Source organism: Stenella coeruleoalba (genome assembly GCF_951394435.1).
Source record: "Stenella coeruleoalba genome assembly, chromosome: 12".
NCBI classification, from domain to species: Eukaryota; Metazoa; Chordata; class Mammalia; order Artiodactyla; family Delphinidae; genus Stenella; species Stenella coeruleoalba.
This window is the reverse complement of record NC_137158.1, coordinates 13,051,699-13,073,584: the sequence shown is the minus strand read 5'-3', so window position 1 is coordinate 13,073,584 and position 21,886 is coordinate 13,051,699. Positions and strand designations below refer to the sequence as shown.

At 40.3% G+C, this 21,886-nt stretch overlaps 1 protein-coding gene across 1 annotated transcript in view; it reads left to right on the top strand.

Annotated features, from left to right (window-relative positions):
* Positions 1–1,743: 1,743 nt before the first annotated feature.
* The window catches only part of TMEM30A (transmembrane protein 30A), a 41,038-nt gene continuing 20,895 nt past the window's right edge, over positions 1,744–21,886 (top strand). Inside the window, exon 1 of the mRNA XM_079938660.1 lies at positions 1,744–2,184. Coding sequence (XP_079794786.1) covers positions 1,948–2,184 — 237 coding nt within the window. The 5' untranslated portion in view covers positions 1,744–1,947. The remainder of the gene's footprint in view (positions 2,185–21,886) is intronic.

The window sequence follows — 21,886 nt, the reverse complement described above, 5'->3', positions numbered from 1 at the left end:
CTCATGAATATTCTGTACTATAACCATTGTTTCTGTAGTTTAATTAAAATGTTTTCCTGGTGTTAGCTTTAAAAAAAAAAAATAAAGAGCTACAGCTTATTACAAAAGACGTCTTAACGACCTGAAAAGACATTTTTTCCAAAGAAGACATACAGATGGCCAACTGGCACATGAAAAGATGTTCAACATTGTGAATCATCAGAGAAATGCATATCAAAACCACAATGAGCTATCACCTCACACCTGTCAGAATGGCTATCATCAAAAAGACCACAAATAACAAATGTTGGCAAGGATGTGGAGAAAAGGGAAGCTTCCTGCACTGTTAGTGGAAACATAAACTGGTGCATCCACGGTGGAAAACAGCATGGAGGTTTCTCAAAAAATTAAAAACAGATATACGATATGACCCAACAATTCCACTCCTGGGTATATATCTCCCCAAAATGAAAACACTAATTTGAAAAGATACATGCACCCCTGATGTGCATAGCAGCGTTATTTACAATTATGTACCAAGCTGTAGACACAACCTAAGTATCCATCAACACATGAATGGATAAAGAAGAGGTGGTATATATAAAATGGAATACTACTCAGCCATAAAAAAGAATGGAATTTTACCATTTACAACAACATGGATGGACTTGGAGGGTATGTTGCTAATTAAAATAAGTCAGACAAAGACAATACTGCGTAATATTGCTTATATGTTGAACTTAAACGATAAAACAAACTAGTGAATATAACAAAAAGAAACAGACTCACAGATCGCATAGAAAACAAACTAGTTTGTTACCAGTGGGGAGAGGGAAAGGGGGACGGGCAAGGTAGGGATATGGGATTAAAGGGTACAAACTACTATGTATAAATAAGCTACAAGGTTACACTGTACAGCACAGGGAATATAGCCAATATTTTATAACTATAAATGGAGCTTAACCTTTAAAACTGTGATTCACTATGTTGTACACTCGAAACTTATATATCGCAAATAAAGAAAAAAAGATTTCTTAAATCAATGTGCAAAAGATAAACGTGGACTCAGAAAAGACGGTACAAAGTAACTTGGAGACTATTAATGGCGGAAAAACAAGCGAGAACAGCTCAATCTCAGCCAAGATAACAGGGTTAACCAAGTCAGATGATTTATTCTTGAGGACAAAAGGGTCACCCATAATGCATCTCACTTAATATTTACATTTGATCCTTGTGTGGAGATTTATTTTTTGAATTAGAAAAAGTCGTGGTTTTACAACTCAAGCAAATACTGCCGATCCCACGAGCCTCTGGCTCTCATGCTGTGGCCTTTTCAATGCTCCGATCCCCTTCCGAAAGGGCTTCGAGGTGAAACAAAAAGCTGTCTGGCACCGGAGCCACCCGCTCCTGGGCTAACGGGTGTGGCCCGGGTCGGCCGGGTCTGACCCGCCACCCGGAACGGCAGTCGCCACGATACCAAAGAAGCCGGCAGGTGTGTGCGAACCGAAGCTTCCGCGAGCGGAGCGAAGACGCGCCTGTGGCGCAATGGCCGAGGCCTCTTCGACCCACCCAGCCGGGGCCTCGCAGGCGCCAACGCAGCTTCACGCTCTGGGGACAGAGGCCCTTACTTCGTCGTCACAGGGCCAATGATCAGCGGGCTTCCGCCTTCTCCCTCCCCCTTCTACCCTCCTCCCTTTTCCCCTCCCCTCGTCCCTCAGGCCTCTCCTTCCTTCCTCTCTCCCTCCCTCTGGCGTGCCCAGCCGAGTCCCGCTTCCGGTCGGCGGCTGTCTGCGGAAGGGTGTCCCGCCTCTTCCGCCTTTACAGCCGAGGTGGCGGCGGCGGCGGCGGCGGCGGCGGCGGCGGCGGCGGGGCGGCGGCGCGTCTTCTGTCGGGGTCAGCAGGCGGGTCAGCTGGCGGGTCAGCTGGGCGGTCCACCTGCGCGTCGCGGAGCCGCGCCCGGGGGGGTCGATGGCGATGAACTACAACGCGAAGGATGAAGTGGATGGTGGGCCCCCGTGTGCTCCCGGGGGCACCGCTAAGAACCGGAGACCGGATAACACGGCCTTCAAACAGCAACGGCTGCCGGCTTGGCAGCCCATTCTTACCGCCGGCACGGTGCTCCCCACCTTCTTCATCATCGGCCTCATCTTCATCCCCATTGGCATCGGCATCTTCGTCACCTCCAACAACATCCGCGAGATCGAGGTGAGCGGACGGGAGGCAGCGGCGGTGGGAGTTGGCGCCGCCGGGGAGCGAGGTCCCCCCGCCGACCCCACTCCTTCCTCGGGTCCCGGGGCTTGACAGGCGGGCCCCGCCCTCCCCCACCTTCTCTCTTCCTCAGTTTCCACTTTCTCTTCCTACGGGTTTTCTGAATTTGCAGTTTTGCCCGCCCTTCCTCTCGCTGTTTACCGGGTTAGAGAGGGAATGAATGTTTAATGCAGAGTGTGGGTCGGGGGAAGAGCGCCCCTTTCCTGGGCGGTGTGTGTGGTTTTAACCTCCAACGGTGGTGGAAAAAAGAAGCAAAGAAAAAGAGAAGTGGAAAGAAGTTATGTGGAGATAAAACGCCAGGAGAGTTGACACGGCCAGAGTGTCATTACCTGTGTGGGGATTATCCCGGGACACGGAGATTAACACCTTGGCCATTGTTGGGGAAAAGACCCAGAGTCTTAGAGGCATTGATGATTTTTATGTCAAGAAGGTGTCATGTTACCAGATCACATATTAGGACGTGTGACCGAGGTGTGTACAGTACCTTTTGAGTTAATAGATGCTTTTAGTTATAGGGCATGAGGTAAAAGGTAACCTGAAACTTCAATTCCGGTTTTGCCTTTAGGCTACATTGATTAATAACCATGCCCTACATTCGCCCTAGTTTTTTTTTTTTCCCCAAACTTAAAACAAAAAAAAAGAAGAAAAAGAGTCAACGACCGTAACACAGAGAATAATTTGTGAATTGTCTACTGAATATTTTACTTTTATAAGACGTGTTAGAGAAACTTGGGGAAGCGTCTTGACTTTTGTCAGAGAAACAATCAGTATCTTCATCCATCTGCAGTGGTGAACATAGGTTGATACAGGTTGTAAATACTTTGTGTAGATGTCCAATATTAAACATCTGCTCATCCACTTTTCTTGAATATCTGAGAAATATTTTTATCTGTTCGAAAGGGGAGGAGCTGGTACAATGTTCTCTTGATTGCTTCTGTTCTATCAGATTGTGTCATTTTTTTCCCCTCTAATTTTATTAAATACTTAAAAATTATGCATACTTTTTAATAGGGCTTTCAGAGCAATTTTATTTCAGCTACAGAAATAGGCATACTTTCCAGTTTAATTCACAGTGTTACCTGTAAAAGCAAAATCGTTATATTTTTTAATTGTACAGTGCTCATTTCTGTGTTAATAATAGTAATAAGAATTGTACAATATCTATAGCCTAGTTTTTAAATCTTTTACTAAAAACTCATTTTCAGTTTAATAACTAAAGAAAGTAACACGGTATTTATTTTTCAGCATAAAGTTTTGTTTTATCATTTTTATCTCCTAGTAGTCCTTCAAATGTAGTACTTCTTGTTCTCCCAACTGTACGAGGACCACACATATCAGGATGTGAGCGAAGTGGTGTAATACAAGGACCATGGGCTCTAGGCAGGAGTCAGGCAGAGCTGGGTTTAAATTCCAGCTCAGCCACTAACCAGCTCAGTTTATTGGAAAACATAATCTCTCTGAGCCTCCGTTTCCTCACCTGTAAAATCGGTAAATAATGCCTATCTTGTGAAATGTGAGAATTAGAAACAATATAGATAATATTCCTGGCACTAAGTTTGTACAATAGTTACTGTTATTGTGATGACCCCGAATCAGGAGATGAGAAATGGAGTCAGAGGGGTTGGTATTTGCTAGTAAGCTAGAAGAGTATTGTAAAATTGAGACAGAAACCAAACCCAGATGTCTTGATTTTCAGTCTTAAGCTTTCACGCTACACTAGGACCCTTACTGCAATGTTAGTAGTTAAGTAGAAGAAAATTTAACATTAGAAATTTCATCATCTTATTTAAACTTCTTAGGTTTTTTTTTTTTTAAGATTTTTCTAATGTGGACCATTTTTAAAGTCTCCATTGAGTTTGTTACTATATTGCTTCTGTTTTCCATTTTGGTTTTTTGGCCACGAGGCATGTGGGATCTTAACTCCTCCACTAGGTATTGAACCCGCACCCCCTGCATAAGAAGGTAAAGTCTTAACCACTGGACTGCCAGGGAAGTCCTTGAAACTTCTTAGGATATTAAGATGAAAGTAGCGATAGTTTGGAATTTTATATGATGAGTATTTACTAAATTATCAGAACTCACCTATAGATATTTACTATACTATGAAGATAAATGTTTACTTTCTTTAACACTTTCGGATTCTGAAATAAAATACAGTTCTTCACACCAAGTAGTTGGTGAAATGGAAATTTCTTTTTAAAAAAACATTTTTTAAATTAATTTTTATTGGAGTATAGTTGCTTTACAGTGTTGTATTAGTTTCTGCTGTACAGCAAAGTAAATCAGCTATACGTATACATATATCCCCTCTTTTTTGGATTTCCTTCCCATTTAGGTCACCACAGAGCACTGAGTAGGAAATATCTTAAATAGTTCTCATGTATATAATTCTGATTTCAAGTTGCCTGAAGAGTCTTCTGCAGCTTGATCTAGTTAGAAGGGCACTAAAGTTAAGAGTCAAGGCATCAGAGTTGAAGTCCCAACTTTTACTCCCTAGTTTGTGATCTTAGGCATATTTCTGAGTCTCGATTTTCATTTTACTTGAAGAGCCAAAAGATTCAGACTAGGTGGTCTCTAAGAGGCTGTTCAACTCTAATATTCTGTGACTTCCAACTTTAATGTGATTTAAAGAAAAATGCTGCATATTCAAATTGTATCACCTTTGGAACCAGAGGAAATGAAAATTAGGAATGATTAGGAATTTTGTACCAATGCTCACATACAGTTATGCAAATAGAATAAATTTTTAAAAATTTGTTGATTATGTGGAGAATTGGTTCAGAGTTTGGTGTGGAGTTATTAGAAAAACCTAGGGAGCTTTCCCAAAACACACATGCGTGTTTCCGACTGCTGTCCACCCTTTGTCAGCCACTAGTTTAGTAATAAAATATGTTGAGGGTTATTAAAAGTAAATGTGTAACGAGAAGTTCTTGGCAACATTCACTTCCATACTATAAGTTGCTCACAGCTCTTTGCCTCATCATTGAAAATTTTAAGAACTTGTATTGTTGTATTATCAGTACATCAAATTACTAGGCCAAAGGAGACTTTCCCAATCAGAATGCTTTTTTTTTTTAATTTATTATTTATTTGTTTTTATTTTTGGCTGTGTTGGGTCTTTGTTCTGTGCGCGGGCTTTCTCTAGTTGCAGCGAGTGGTGCGCGGGCTTCTCATTGTCGTGGATTCTCTTGTTGCAGAGCACAGGCTGTAGAGCACAGGCTCAGTAGTTGTGGCGCACGGGCTTAGTTGCTCCGCGGCATGTGGGAATCTTCCCGGGCCAGGGATCAAACCCATGTCCCCTGCATTGGCAGGCAGAGTCCCACCCACTGCGCCACCAGGGAGGAAGCCCCCAGAATGCTTTTGTAATATAGCTTGAAGTGCTAAGATCAGAAATCCAGACTTTTTAGGTAGAGAAATCAGAGGGTCTTCATCCTTTTCCCAGAAATTTTATACTAAAAAATTACTACTCTTGTAAAGCATGTTGGACTCTCCTAAAAAGGGAGTAAAAAAGGTATTTAAAAATTTTAATGCTTATATTTGGAAGAATATCTCCTCCCCCCATTAGGTGTATATATCTCGTTTAGTTGGTTTTTAGATTTTCCATAATCTAATAAAGTTATTAGAAAACAAAAGTTAATTTTATCATTCATAAGAAAATATTTAATATCTCGTTAAGACTAAGACTTAATATCTTCATTTATTATTAGCAGCAAGGAATGAATATTTTCTGTAATTTGGCAATTGTAGGAGTCAGGCACTTCTTTCTACCATATAGGTAGTGTTTTTCTAGTTGAGGGCCCTTGTTGGTGAGGCAGAGATATTAATTGAATGGGGCTAACTTGAAACAGGTAGGAGATACTCTTAATTTTTGCAATTTCACACATTTATCTGTGTGAAGTTATATAGTTGTAAATGTTTTTTTAAATTAACTTATTTTTGGCTGCATTGGGTCTTCGTTGCTGCGTGCGGGCTTTCTCTAGTTGCAGCTAGCGGGGGCTATTCTGCTGCGGTGCGCGGGCTTCTCTTGTTGCAGAGCACGGGCTCTAGGCACGTGGGCTCTGTAGTTGTGGCACGTAGGCTCAGTAGTTGTGGCTCGCGGGCTCTAGAGCTCAGGCTCAGTAGTTGTGGCGCACGGGCTTAGTTGCTCTGCGGCATGTGGGATCTTCCCGGACCAGGCCTCGACCTGTGTCCCCTGCATTGTCAGGTGGATTCTTAACCACTGCACCACCTATATAGGAAGTCCTATATAGCTATAAATTAATGGTTAGGATCAGATGAGGATGTTATTCTGAGTGATATTCAGTATAAACTTAAAACTAAACATTTACTTCAAATTAATATTGCCAAAGTGTTCAACATACATTTTCGTCAAATTTTAGTGGATTAGGCACTAAAAATTAGGCAAGTGTAAAGATTTTAATAGTCAAATGAATTGCAGTTGCTTAGAAGTTGACTTAGAAGTTGACTCTTGGAAATTAAGAGGTTTGTGGTGTTAGTGTTATCATTTGTTTCTCACGTAACTTTAGTACTTAGGGCAAGGCACGGCAAAGTAAGTATGGCTAGCCAGACCATTTTTGTGAAGCCCAGGAACTGAGAATGGTTTTACAGATGAACATTTGCTATTGAGTTTGATGATAGGGAACACTAACTTTGAACTCCGATAATGCGAAATGTTACCCCCCCAAAAGAATTTTATTCTTACTAGTAGACCTGTGTTACCAGAAAATTGTACACAATTGTTATTATATGTTGAATTTCGTCAATAAAAGTGTGTGCAAATTTGTTTTCTCTCTGTTATATAAGAACCTACAAATATCCTCTTGGTTTGCAAAGCCTAAAATATTTACTTTCTGGCTCCTTACAGAAAAGACATTCCTACCCTTGACTTAGAGTTTTAAAGAGACATACTGGCAAATTTAGCAGTTGTTACAAAAATAGCAGTGTTTAACTTATACATTCTGATCCTCAATAATCTTTTCAAGGTAAGTGTAGAGATTACTGGTAATTGCTTGTGTTCTACCTCTTTGTACAAATAGATGTAGAATACCTTAGCTGAATTTACCATTAACCTTGGCGCAGGTAATATTCTTCATTTCTTTGTCACAGTCAGATAAAGTTGAAGGAACTAAAGAAAATTGTTTTTGAAATTTTTAATGACCTCTGTCTTCATTAGAGCCTCTAGAAAGGACAAATAATTCTTTTTTATTTTTATCTTTTATTTTTTAATTTTTATCTTTTAAAGATAAATTCTTTAGTGTGGAATCAGTTCAAAGGGGTACTTAAAAATGCCATTTTTAATTTAGTCTAATTAATACTTAAAATGATTTACCTTATTACTCAGCATTTTGTCGAGTGACTTGTTTAGATATTATATTGATTTCCTTTAAGACAGATTTACATTCAAAAATGGAAGTTCTCCAGTTCTTATGCAGGGTAAAAATGGCATGTCCTTCAGATTCCTCCTTTCCCACCGCATTAAATTCAGTCAGTTTCTTAAGAACGGGATGTATTTTTAGAATTACTAAGAAGAATTGCCAGTTCGATTTAGGAGAGCAGTTACAATGGTAGCAGAACAAAGTTGAGAAATACGATAACTCTTAAACTAATCCAGTCATCTCCATCTGTTGTTCTGTTTTGCCTCTGGCTCTTTGTGTTTTGAATTTAAGCTATTGGCAGGTCTCCAGTTTATCATTGTATTCTGCACTGTGCCTTGTATGCTTTTGACATTTAACAGGCATTAATTTTTAAAAATAAGGGAACTGTAGTTCCTCTCCCACCTGGTAGCCTCTTTCTTTCTAGGATAAGTTATGAACTATTATCTTTAGTATAAGCTTTTTTTTCCTTCCTTTATTAAGGTTACAATTGACAAAAATTGTATTTATTTACAGTGTTCATTGTGATGGCTTGATATATGTGTATACTGTGAAATAATCACCATAATAAAGCTAATTAACATGTCTATCACTTCCCATAGTTACTCTCTTATTAAAAAGACAAGAGATAACAAGCGTTGGTGAGGGTGTAGAGAACAGGGAACTCTTGTGCAATGTAAACTCGTACAGCCATTGTGGACCAGAGTATGGAGGTTGCTCAAAAAATTAAAATATAGAACTGTCATAAGATCTAGTACTTCCACTAGGTATATATTTAAAGGAAACCAAATCAGTATCTCGAAGAGATATCTGCACTCCCACGTTCACAAACTTTGTTTTTATACCCAAATGGATTTTATTACAGTCTGGACATTAGGCCAGGCTGCCCTTGAATTTTAGCTCATGGAGGATATAGTGGTCTTTTGATGGTAAAAACTCACAGACTGAGTTAAATTTATCAAGAGTTTTAATCAACATTGAGCATTTTCTGTATGTAAAGTGCTGCTCTGGGCATAGTGGGCGACAGAAAAAAGTTTGTGGACAGGGCCTCTTTTTTTTTTCCTTCCCCCTCATACAGAGAACCCTTCTTAAGGTACCTGAACCTGGAATCTTTTGGGGGGAGTTGAAACATACATATTAAAGGAAAACCAAGCATTGCTAGATGAGTGGCACAGACAGAAGGAATATGCCTTAGTGGTCCAAAAGAAGACAATATTACATCTGTCTCTAATAACCATGGAAAACTTTGTGGCGGAAGTGGGCTTTGAGCTGGAATTGAAGGATAAATAGCACTTCTAAGGAGGAGGTTGGATGCATTCCAAGAAAGGAGATTTATATGAACAAGATTGTAGTGGCAGGAAATCAAAAGGTGTCTAGAGAAAGTAGGAGTAAGGGTAAATAAGCTGGTGCCATGTTGTGGATAGACTGGGTATTTGATGATGATGAAACCGCCTAACTTAGACTGGGACCTGAACCCACGCGCCGGAACTCGAGCCCAGCCAAAACCCAGACTGGGACTTGAACCCATGGTCTTTTAACTGAGATCACACACCTGGTCTCAGGACTTGGGAGCGGGCTTGGGAGAAGCACACTCCACAGACAGAGTGGGTAATTTATTTCATAGGCTACTGAGTCGGAGGAATATTCCAGCTATTTTGGGGAGGGAGTGGGAATTTCTAGGAATTGGGCCACTGCCCACTTTTTGACCTTTATGGTCGGCCTTGGAACTGTCCTGGCGCCTGTGGGTGTGTCATTTAGCTTGCTGATGTGTAACAGTAAGTGTATACTGAGGCTCAAGGTCTAGTGGAAGTCGACTTGTCCGCCATCTTGGATCTATTTGGTTCTAAATAAGTTTATGTTGTGTCCTTGGACTATGTCATTCTTTTAAAGGTTGTGCCCTACCCCCGTCCCTCCTGTTTCAGTGAAATGATGGTGTCCACTGTAGAACGGTTGCAGTGAAGAGCAGTTAGATTTAGGAAGTGTTATGAAAGTAGAGCTAATAGAGTTTTCTCATGTAGTGGATGTGTCGGGTGTGAGAGAAATTGTAGAATCAAAGATAACTCTAAGATATTTTGGCCTGCATTGGAAGGATGGAATTGTAATTTTGTAACCGAGCAAGGGCTTGTGTGCCTGGTTGCAGAAAGACAAACTCTGACAGCAAGCATTTGCAGCAAAGTGTAGGGGTTTATTTGCAGGGTGCCATGCAAGGGCGTGGGAGACAAGCCTCAGATCCACTCCAACTCGGTCTTTGAGTTAGGGATGTTTTAAAGGGGCAGAATGGTTTTGGGAATCAGGATATCTTTGGTCTACAGTTCTCTGGCTAGGTGATCCATGGCTCGGGGGTCTGTAGGCTCACCTTGCCCTGGAGAAACAGCCTGAGTTTGTGTGTTAATGATGGTATCTACAACAAAAATTTTAGTACATTAAGGATGTTATCGACAACAGCAATCTTAGTCCTCTGACTCTGGATGATTAGTGTTCAGTTAGCACAGAATTGAGGTCAGAGGGGACAAAAGAGGGAACAAAGCTTTGGAGAGAGAGATTAATCATAAACTCAGTAAGGGAACATGGTTTTAGGGAAACTTGGCTTCAATTTATCAAGATGGGGAAGACTGTAGAAAAAGTTTTAGTGTGACAGTAGGGGGTTAGGGTGTGAGAAGCTGAGTAAAGAGTTCTGTTTTTAACTTGTTACGATGAGATGCCTTTTAAACATCCAAGTCGGAAATAATGAGTAGACAATTGAATATATGAGGCTAGAGTTTAGGGGGAAGGTTGAGACTGGGTTTAAGCATTGAGGATTCATCAGCGTAGATGATATACAAAGACATAAGATGGAATGAAGTCAAAAGAGTGATTATAGGTCAAAAAAAGTGAGAACATCCAAAGAAAGCCCTGAGTCACTCCAGTGCTTATAGAAGTTGGGGAGATGAGGAGGAACTAGCATGGAGACTGGAAAGGAGCAGCCAGTGAGGACTGAGGGCTGGCCTTTGGGTTTACAACATGAAAGGAGCAGTCTTGCAGTGAATGATGTCACTGTCCATGAGGGTTTTCAAGCCAGAAACTCTGGAAGTCTACCTAAGCTTATCATCCCATCTCTAGGCGTTAAGTTCTATAGGTTTTACTTTCTCTATATTTTTAAAATCTTTTTTCCCATTACCACTGCCTTTTTCTTAGTTTATATTCTTAACATTTCTCATCTGGATTATTGCAGTAGCATTCTTTTTTTTCTTTTTTCGTTCTAGTCTGGCATTTTCTTTAGTCTTTCTGCATGTCACTGCCAGAGTGATCTTTTAAACAGCCTAATCTGAATATTTCATTCTCTTGCTTAAAATTTCTTGTATGTCTCCCTGTAGCATTCAGGATAATGTTCAGAACCCTTAATGTGAAATGTAACTTTCTTCATGACAGGCTACTTTCTGTTTCTCTGGCCTCGTCTCCTACCACTCCCCTGCCCTTTGCTCTAACCATAGCAAACTGCTGTATTTTATGGGATGTGGCATGCTGCTAGATCTACCTGAAATGTCCTTCCTTTTCTTGTTCTACCATGGTTTTCAAATTACGTTCCTGTCAACACTATGGAAGGTTTTCCCTGATTTCTCCCCTTTCCATTTTCAAGGAAAATGATATATATACAATATGAAAGATCAAACATGTATAACTATGATATCCATCCATATCTGAAGGCAAACAAATTTGCTTATTGAACAGTAATTCACAACAGTAAAAATTTAGCAAACAAGTTTTTTGGCAAATGCTGCAAGCAGAAGAGGGATGATGATGATTTTAAAAATGGCAGATTTTTTTTTTTTTTGCAGTACACGGGCCTCTCACTGCTGTGGCCTCTCCCGTTGCGGAGCACAGGCTCAGCGGCCATGGCTCACGGGCCCAGCCGCTCCGCGGCATGTGGGATCTTCCCAGACCGGGGCACGAACCCGTGTCCCCTGCATCGGCAGGCGGGCTCGCAACCACTGCGCCACCAGGGAAGCCCTGATTTTTTTGATGCTTATTTTAGAAGGAGGTACTGTTGTATACTTATTAGTTCTGAAAAGCTGGAAACCATAGACCAACCTCCAATTACATGGATTTGTAGTTTAATTTCTAAATTAATTAAAATATAAGAATGATTATGTGACATTTAATAACATTGTGCATCACTATGCTGAGTAAGTTGGCTATTGTTCTAAGCTCTCAGGTCTCACATTATATACAATTATATTTAACTTTGAAAAAGTTTTTGAAATTATTTGTTTTTCCTTGAGTTTTAAAACGATAGAATGTACTTTTTCTTCTCCCTTTTAAAAAACTGGCATGAAGTCTCAAAGCTTGATTTGTACTGGAAGAAGTGAGAGTCAAATTCAAGGATACTAAGCATATTGCTAAGGAAGAATTGACAGAACTTGGGTGCTAATTCCCAAGAGGATGCCAAGATTTTGAGCTTGGATGCTTGGGACAATGGTGGTACCATTTATAGGCATCAAAAGACCACAGTTGGGTGTGAGATTATGGGGTTCAGTGAATCATCACTGTTGATTTTTTTTTAAGTAAAGTTTTTAGTGAAGCATAATGCCCCCCCTGGCCCCCTGCCCCAAATTAACAAGTCACATATGTCTGACTTAGTTTTGGAAAGATCACTGTGGATTTGAAATAGAGAGAGATGGTAAGAGTTTCAAGTGGGAGGGAAGAAATTCAACCAAATGAATACATCTAGGGATATAAAAATGGGACTGGGGGGTGAAAATAAGACCGGTGGTGATTTAGAGAGGAGAGTATAATGTATGAAATATGATATGAGGTAGCATGAGGTTATCGTCACAAAGTAGCACTGGAGACAAAGATAAAAGCCACTGATGTTTGAACATCAGTTACATGACTATACAAAAACAATGTTTTATATAGAAAAGACCATGTATTTCCTTAAAATAAAAGCCCTGCTTTACTCATATTAACTGCTTATCTGTTCCTTTGATCTACCCTGTTACATAGATTGGAGCATAATTAGCAAAGCCCTTTTCATCAGTTCTGTCCAAGGCAGTTTTTATAACTTGATACTTTTGTAAGAGTTTTAAGGGGTAAACTAAAACTTCCGGTTGGAATTTACTTTTTCGTTTGTGGAGATGCGTTAAATGCCAGATATAAAAACTTTGTGTATGGAACTTTATATTATAAAATTCTATTTCAGATTCTAAAAGTTAAGATGGTGCTAGAATGACATCTACCTATCATAACAAAGTTGTTGTTTTTGATCTGTATTTTAGGTGAAAACTCTGAAGATTTGGTAGTACTGTTTAAAACGTCAGCATATTCATGAACGGGGCCAATTTTATTTTTAAAATATAATGTCTTTTAAATTGACTTCCATATTTCTAAATTATTGTATGGTGCATGTCATTCAGGATTAATGGGAGGCAGCAGTGCAGTCTAATGGAAAGAACAGCAACGTTGGAGCTAGCCAGATATGATTATATCACTGTCATGGATTGAATTGTGTCCCAGCGAAAGATGTGCTGAAATCTTAACTCCTAGTACCTGTGAATGTGACTTTATTTGGAAATAGAGTCATTGCAAATGTAATCAAGATGAGGTTATTCGGGTGGGCTCCTATCCAGTATGACTGGTGTCCCTATAAGAAGAGACAGGCACAGAGGGAAGAAGATGTGAAGACAGGGATATAGGGAGAACTGTGTAACAGCAGAGACAGAGGTGGTGTGATGCAGCTGCAAACCAAGGAATGCCGGCTGCTGCCAGAAGCTAGCAGGAGGCAAGGACAGTTTCTCCCCAGAGTCTCAGAGGGAGAATAGCCCTGCTGACACCTTGAATTCAGACTTCTAGCCTCCAGAACTGCGAGAGAAGAAATTTCTCTTGTTCTAAGACACCCAGTTTGTGGTATTTTGTTTCACCAGCCCTAGGAAACTAATAATAGTCACATACTAGCTGATTGGCTTTGGGCAGTCATTTAACCTCTGAATCTCAATCTCTCTGTAAAAGATTAAAATAGTTCTGCTATGGAATAGACATTTGGGAAATAATAGCTAGTTTTTCTATTGCTATTCTTTCTTCAAAGATAGTTTACATTTGTATATCACCTAATTCATTCATTTATCATTTCCACCTCTGAGCATGAGACTTACTGATTGAATTAGAAGTAAACATCTTTTCTGTGGCTCCCACTCAGATTCTTTAACCTACAGAAACATGCTGCAGATTTCATGTGACCCATAGAATTTTATTAGGATATAAAGGATTGAGCATGTTCTATAGCTATCAGTTTAGAACTAAGCTTTTGATTTTTTAAAAGCTAATCTTCAAAAATAAAAGAGTGACTGAATTAAAAAAAATTGAACTCTTAACTTTTAACAGGCTCTAAATAATTTAAGTATGTGTCAACTGAAGGAAAACCGATAACCTAAAAGCTGGGAGTTAAGTTTTGTTTGGGGATCTTACTGAGGACTACAGTCCAGGACACAGCCTCTCAGCTCTGAGAAACTGCTCTGAAGAGGTAAGGGAAGAGTCAGGATGTGCAGGAGTCTTTGCTGGACTAATCACAAAGAACAGGCATCCGAAGTTCATGATTTTAGTGCTTTTCTGTGTATGGGAAGATGCAAGAGTCTGGGCTCACTGAAATTATACCTTACATGTGCATCTTAACTATCTCGGGCCAGTATCTAAAACACAGAATGCTTCCTGTTTTTTTTCCATCCTGAATCTTCCCTCAGGGTGCACCGTTGGTGGGCAGCTGCCATGTCTAATGGCTTGACCCTTGTAGAGCTGGGATGGGGGCCACATTCCCTGTCCACATGTGTATGTTTATTTCTTTCCTCCACCCCCTTTTATCTGATGAGCTTTTTTTAAAAAAATTAATTAATTAATTAATTAATTTTTGGCTGTGTTGGGTCTTCGTTTCTGCGCGAGGGCTTTCTCCAGTTGCGGCAGACGGGGGCCACTCTTCATCGCGGTGCGCAGGCCTCTCACTGTCGCGGCCTTTCTTGTTGCGGAGAACGGGTTCCAGACACGCAGGCTCAGTAGCTGTGGCTCACGGGCCCAGTTTCTCCGTGGCATGTGGGATCTTCCCAGACCAGGGCTCAAACCAGTGTCCCCTGCATTGGCAGGCAGATTCTCAACCACTGCACCACCAGGGAAGCCCTGATGAGCATTTCTGAAGGGAATTTTTCTTATTTATGTATTACTAATTTAATAAAAAAGAAGCATTTAAAATACTTTTTAACATGTTCGGTACTCCACAACACCCTGCTGTCTTTTTGTGCCTCTTTTACTGTTCCTCTCACTCTCTCAATCAATGCCCACCTTCTTTCCCACTCAGGCCTGGGTTATACAAATTACCTTGTCTACAGTCATAGTAATCTCTGTGGAAAATTCAGTGCTGTCCCTCATGTGTGAGCTTTGAGTAGGAAGCAGTGTAACTTGCATTACTTCCTCTGAGGCAAGAACGTGCACCGTGGCTCAGCCTTTACAGCCTTTTCTTTTTGCCCAAGATCTCTGAGTAGCAAAGCAGGGAAGTTGGCTGCTGTTGTGCCACACCAGTGGCATCAGCGTGACTCATAAAACTAAAGAATCTGCTCTAGGCCCCTCGGGCAAGGTTACCGTCTTGACCTTCCTATGCCCTCGCTCCTCTGCCTCGCCTGATGGTAACTGAACGAGCTTCCTGGTGGCTGCTGAGGTTACGGCACCTCGTGTGTGCAGCAGTGTCGGTGGAGGGTGCTATCTCCTGAGGCTTCTGATACCGTTGTTTCTAAGAATTCTACAGCAGTACTGGGATGGCCTTTTCCACAGCTCTGTCCCCATTTTGTCACCTGGACTGCAAAGCCACACTGCTCTAGCTTATAGTGGCTCGTCACAAAAGCTACCCCTTTAGCTTCGACTCTGCAATCCTATTCCACTTTCCTGGTTTCTGAGACCTAGATTTTCCTTATTACTAGTAGCCAACTGTTTTATAAATGGACACTGTAGAAAAATTAGATACCTTAACTGGAGAACCCCTGATTGATTATCAGATCTTTAACTCAGAACTTTGTCCTAAATTCTTGTATCTTGGGTTTGTTCCTGTGCTAAGCCCTCAGTTAGAGATTGTCCCTCTTGGTACTGTCTCCCTGTAGATAACGTCCACTTGTCAGCCCTCGTGGAGAAATTTGCTAAATACTGGATTAGGTATGTGTTTCCATAGTACCTGTACTTCTTTTACCAAAACACCCGTTTCATCTTAGTGACCGTGTTCTGTATTAGACAGTGAGCTCCATGTGATTAGGTATTGGGATGAGTCCCTCTTGCCTGGAACACACAGACATTCAAGTAAATATTAAGTTAATAAGTGATTCTTTCCTGACAGGGTGTTCAGGAAGAAATCAAAGTCTCGTTATCTTAGACTTTTAAAAAAATCTGTTGTTAATATCAATACAAGTGTTTGATTATGTTAGCCTCCTCTGTCTCCATTTCCTTATTTCCTTTTTTAAATTTAAATTTTAAGTTTTTTGGCTGTGTTGGGTCTTCGTTGCTGCATGCGAGCTTTCTCTAGTTGCGGCGAGCAGGGGCTGCTTGCTCTCCATTGCGGTGTGCGGGCTTCTTATTGCGGTGGCTTCTCTTGTTGCGGAGCACGGGCTCTAGGCACGCGGGCTTCAGTAGTTGTGGCTCGTGGGTTCAGTTGCTCCACGGCATGTGGAATCTTCCTGGATCAGGGATCGAACCCGTGTCCCCTGTATCGGCAGGCGGATTTTAACCACTGCGCCACCAGGGTAGTCCCATTTCCTTATTTCCTGAAGGACATTTTTAACACTCGGGATTATTTAACTTTCAGAGGCTTTGTTGTCAGCAATATTAACCAACTCTGGGTAGCTTACAGGGGAAAGGGAGATTGGGTAGCTCTCACACAAAATAGATGGGAGGTCTAGAGGATCAGGTTTGGAGACAGGAGGGAAGGAAGGGAAGTTTGGAAGCAGAAACAGTGGCTCAGATGCCACAGCTGCTGTTGAGTTCCCTGTTCGACTTCTGCTGCCGCTGCTGAGCTCATCACACCCACTCCTCTCCGATTTATATGGAGATTCAGTTCTCTAGTCTCAATCAGGATTGATCGTATGTATGCTTTTGTCCTGGCTCCTGGGGTTAGGGAGAGGAAGGACTCATTTACTCCCTTGGCTTCTGAAGTGGAAGTTGGAGCCCGGCCTGCCTCCAAAACTCTCCACCAGGAGAATTCCCCAGGGCTTGGAAGTGTGTTTGGGTGCTGGGCATCCAAATTAACAACAATAAGTCACAGTTATCCCCCAGATTTATCTTCATTCTTATAATCAGCAGACTCTGAGTTTGTATATCAGAAAGGATGGTATGTTCATTGTGCAAGAGGACATAGAATGGTGGAGAGAACAGAGATTTTGGAGAAAGGCAGAGCTGGGTTCAAATTCTTGATGGGTGATCTTGGGAAAATTACTAAACCTCCCTAAATGTCAGTTTCCTAGGTTAAAATGAGGAAAATAAAAATTAACTTTTCAGGACTACGTGTTAATGAGATGGTGTGTGTTAAGTGCTTATAATGTCTGACACTTAGTATATCCATTCAATAAGCAGGGGCCAGTAAAACAAAGCATGTAGTTACGGATCCAGTTTACCTTTTAGTGTTGTCTCGTTTCCTTCCAACATGAAAACTCTCTCCACAAATCCAAAGTGTCATCCTGAAATGTACCTGTGCTCTCTACCTTCGTGCTTCTCCATATGTCGCCTTTTTCCATCCTTTTTTTTCCTTTTAATGGCTCAGTTCAAATCCTCTTTTCTTCTCAGTGAGAAAGTGCTAGTCAATCTAGTACTTACTGCCCTCTTTGCCGTTCAGCTTAGCACTTAACGTTTATAGTCATTTTCTTTGTGTTTATGCACTATCTTTGATAGTCTTCTGGAGGGCCAAGGGGACTGACTATGGTGGTGAAGAAGCAGTTTAGTAGAAGGAACATTGGACTTGGAGTAAAAAAATCCTTGCTTCTAGCGTAGCACCAGCTACTGCTGTTCGTGTATCCTTGGACAAGCTTCTGAATGTTCTCTTTATGTAAAATGAGGATAATACTATAGGATTTTGGTGAGGATCAGATGAAATATGTGTGGAATAGAAAGGACTGTGTAAACTGTATCGACTAAGTATAAGATATGATTACTTTTGTATCTTCATGTCATGCCTTGCACATAGTAAGGCTTAAAATGTGAATGACAGTTTTTTTACTTTCAGAATTTCCTGGAATCAAAAGACATGCAATTTTTTGTACATTTAAAAAAGTATAATTAAAAGATTGTGATGAAAATGTTATAGCTATTCTTTGAAGTATAATTTGACATTCAGCAATAATTCTTGGTTTCGAAAAATGTTCAGGTTTAATATACTGTAGTATAATTTATTAGATTTCACATTCCATCGTATTATTTTTGTTCAGTTAAATAAAGAAAATATATCTTTGCTTAATCACAGCTGATGATCTGTCTTTCCTCCTTTGCCCTAGAAAATAATTTGAAAGAGAGTGGTTTAAGAGGTTTTTGTTCAAAGGCAAACAATATGGTAATAGGCCCAGCTGACAACTTTTTTTTTTTAATCCTAAATTTGACTTAGAAGAGAGAGAAGATGTGCAGAGATTATTAAATTAAAAAAATCGAAAAAAAATGTAATATATTTTAACATAGATTTTTAAATATAGTTGATTTTTCTAAATGTTCTCATGTTTTCTTTCATCTTGTCAAAACCATAAAAGTTGGCTTTTAAGTGCGATATTGTGCATGAATAAGCCCTGGGTGGAAAGCTGTGGCCCCACAGGTTTAGTGAAAAATTATACACGTTTTATCTCTCTTCATTTAGGAGACCTGTTTTTTTAGCTTGTTTTAATTACGTGCCTAGCTTCTCTTAGATATTTGCAGTGAATGAAAATTTTCTCTAAACAAAGTTTCATTAGTAAGTAAGCTTTGATGGAGGACATTTCAATGTTATATCGGAATTTGACAAAACCAAGTTTTGTTAAGCAGTTTTGTGGTTTTTGAAAAGCAATTAGATGTAATTTTTAAAATTATTAAAAGAAATTTATTGGAGTATGGTTGATTAACAATGTTTTGTTAGTTTCAGGTGTACAGCAAAGTGATTCAGTTATGCATATACATATATTCATTCTTTTTCAGATTCTTTACCCATATAGGTTATTACAGAATATTGAGTAGAGTTCCCTGTGCTACCCAGTAGCTCCTTGTTGGTTATCTATTTTATATATGGTAGTATGTGTATGTTAATCCCAAGCTCCTAATTTATACCCCCCACCCCATTTCCCCGTTGGTAACCATAAGTTTGTTTTTGAAATCTGTGAGTCTGTTTCTGTTTCGTAAATAAGTTCATTTTTTAAATTAGATTCCACATATGAGTGATATCATATGATATTTGTCTTTCTCTGTCTGACTTAGTTTGATAATCTCTAGGTCCATCCATGTTGCTGCAAATGGCATTCTTTTGTTCTTTTTTTATGGCTGAGTAATGCGCCATTGTATATATGTACCACATCTTTTTTTTTTAAGATTTATTTATTTATTATTTATTTATTTTTGGCTGTGTTGGGTCTTAGTTGCGGCACGTGGGCTCTTCACTGAGGCATGCAGGATCTTTTGTTGAGGTGCGTGGCCTTCTCTCTAGTTGTGGCGTGTGGGTTTTCTCCTCTCTAGTTGTGGCGCGCAGTCTCCAGGGTGTGTGGGCTCTGTAGTGGTGCGTGGGTTCCAGAGCGCTTGGGCTCTGTAGTTTTGCAGCACGTGGGCTCTAGTTGAGGCGCGTGAGCTCAGTAGTTGTGGCACACAGGTTTAGTTGCCCCACTGTGTGTGGGATCTTAGTTCCCTGACCAGGGATCAAACCCGCGTCCCCTGCATTGTAAGGTGGATTCTTTACCACTGGACCACCAGGGAAGTCCCTGTGTACCACATCTTCTTTATCCATTCCTCTGTCGATGGCCATTTAGGTTGCTTCCATGTCTTGGCTGTTGTAAATAGTGCTGCAGTGAACATTGGGGTGCATGTATTTTTTTGAATTATGGTTTTCTCTGGATATATGCCCAGGAGTGGGATTGCTGGATAATGTGGTAGTTCTGTTTTTAGTTTTTTAAGGAACCTCCATAGCAAGAATAGGTACAATTGTAAATTGTACCAATTTACATTGCCACCAAAAATATAGGAGGGTTCTGTAGATGTTGTAATTTGATGCTCTATTTTCTATATACATATTTTAACCTTTTTTTTTAATTATGAAAAGAAATTGAATATCCATATATAAAGTTTAAATGTTCAGCTTCAGAAATAAAGATTAGTTGGCTTTTTTTTTAACTTTATTAAAGACAATTAGGGTTGCTAATGATAAAATTCTTATTTATCAAGAGAGTGATAAGACAAGTCATAGTCTGGGAGAAAAAAGTGTTGAAAGGCATATCTGATAAAGGACTGTTACCAAAATGTACAAAGAACTCATAATAGTCAATAAAAGAAAATGGAAAACCCTATTAAAAATGGGCAAAAGACCTGAACAGATACCTCACCTGACAATATCTTAGTCAGCTTAGGATTCTATAACAAAATGTAGACTAGGTGGCTTAAACAACGGGTACTCATTTCTCACAGTCCTTGAGGCAGGGATGTCCAAGATCATGGTGCTGATAGGTTCAGTTCTTGCTGAGGACCCTCTTTCTGGCTTGCAGATGGCCACCTTCTTGCTGTGTCCTTACCATGGCATAGAGAGAAGGAGCTCTGATTTCTTTTCCTCTTCTTATTAAGGATACTAATCCCACCATGGGGGCCCCACCCTCCTGACCTCATCTAAACCTAATTACCTTCCAAAGGCCTACCACCAAATGCTATCATACTGGGGAATTAGGGCTTCAAAATAGAATTTGGAGGGAGAGGAGACACAAACATTCAGTTCATACATTCTGCCCCTGTGCTCCTCAAATTCATGTGCTCACATGCAAAACACTTTCATTCCATCATCAGCCCCAAAAGTCTCAACTGGTTCCAGTATCGACTCTAAAGTCTAAACTGTCTTCTCAATATCATTTTAATCAGATATGGGTGAGACTTAAGAGACTTTCATCCTGAGGCAAAATTTCTTTCCAGCTGTGAACCTGTGGAACCAGACGTGCTTCCAAAATTCCATGGAGGGACAGGCATAGTATAGACACTCAAATTTGAAAGGGGAAGAAATGAAAAGAAAGGGGTGATGAGTTCCAAGCAAGTCTCCAAAACCTAGCAAGACAAATGTCATCAGATCTTAAGGCTGGAGAATAATACTCTCTGGTCTGACACTGCCTTCAGGACCCACTGGGGTAGAAATCCTGCCCCAAGGCTCCAGATTGCTGCCCTCTGGTCTGTTGAGCTCCTCCCCCAGTATGAACCGAGGATGTAGCCCTGATGGTCTCGAACTCATCTCTGGGATCATTCTTCTCATCTTGGAGAATCAATAGCACATTCTGTAGCCGAATGGCTGTATGGGCCAGTCCTGTAAGATCTAAGCAAGTCCCTCAGCTTTCCTTCATTTTGTCCCTTCTCTTTCCCCTTCCGTTCACACTGGCAGTGTTTCTGCTGGAATGACTGACTAGGTCCTTGGTTCAAACCCACACTAATCTCTTTATCGAATGATTGTTCAGCTACACCGTAGTATTCTCTTCAGAACAAGCTTTCTGATTTTTTGTAGTACGGATAGGTTTGAGAATTTTCCAAATCATAAGTTTTGGTCCCTTTTTGCTTAACATTATTCCTTATTCCATTTGTTTCTCTCTTCTTCCATTTTACTGTAAGCAGTCAGGTGGAACCAAGACACTCTTTGAATACTGTGCTTGGAAATCTACCTAAATATCCAGTTTCATCGCTCACAAGTTCTACATTCCACAGAACACTAGAGCACACTTTAGCCAAATTCTCTGCCACTTTATGACAAGGATCACCTTTTTTTCCATTGTCCAGTAATGCTTCTCATTTCTGAGTAAGACCTCACCAGGATGGCCTTTTACCATCTATATTTCTACCAATATTCTGATCACATTTATTTATTAATTCTCTAAGGAGATGGAAGCTTTCTTTCTAACTCTCCTCATTTCTCTTTGAGATGTCACCAGAATCACCTTTAATGTTTATATTTCTAGCATGCATCTCAAATCTCCAGCCTCTAACCGTTTCCCAGTTCCAAAGCCACTTCTTTTTGAGTATTTGTTAAAACAGCACCCCACTTTTCAGGACCGAAATCTGTCAATTTGGGCTGCTATAAAAATATATAT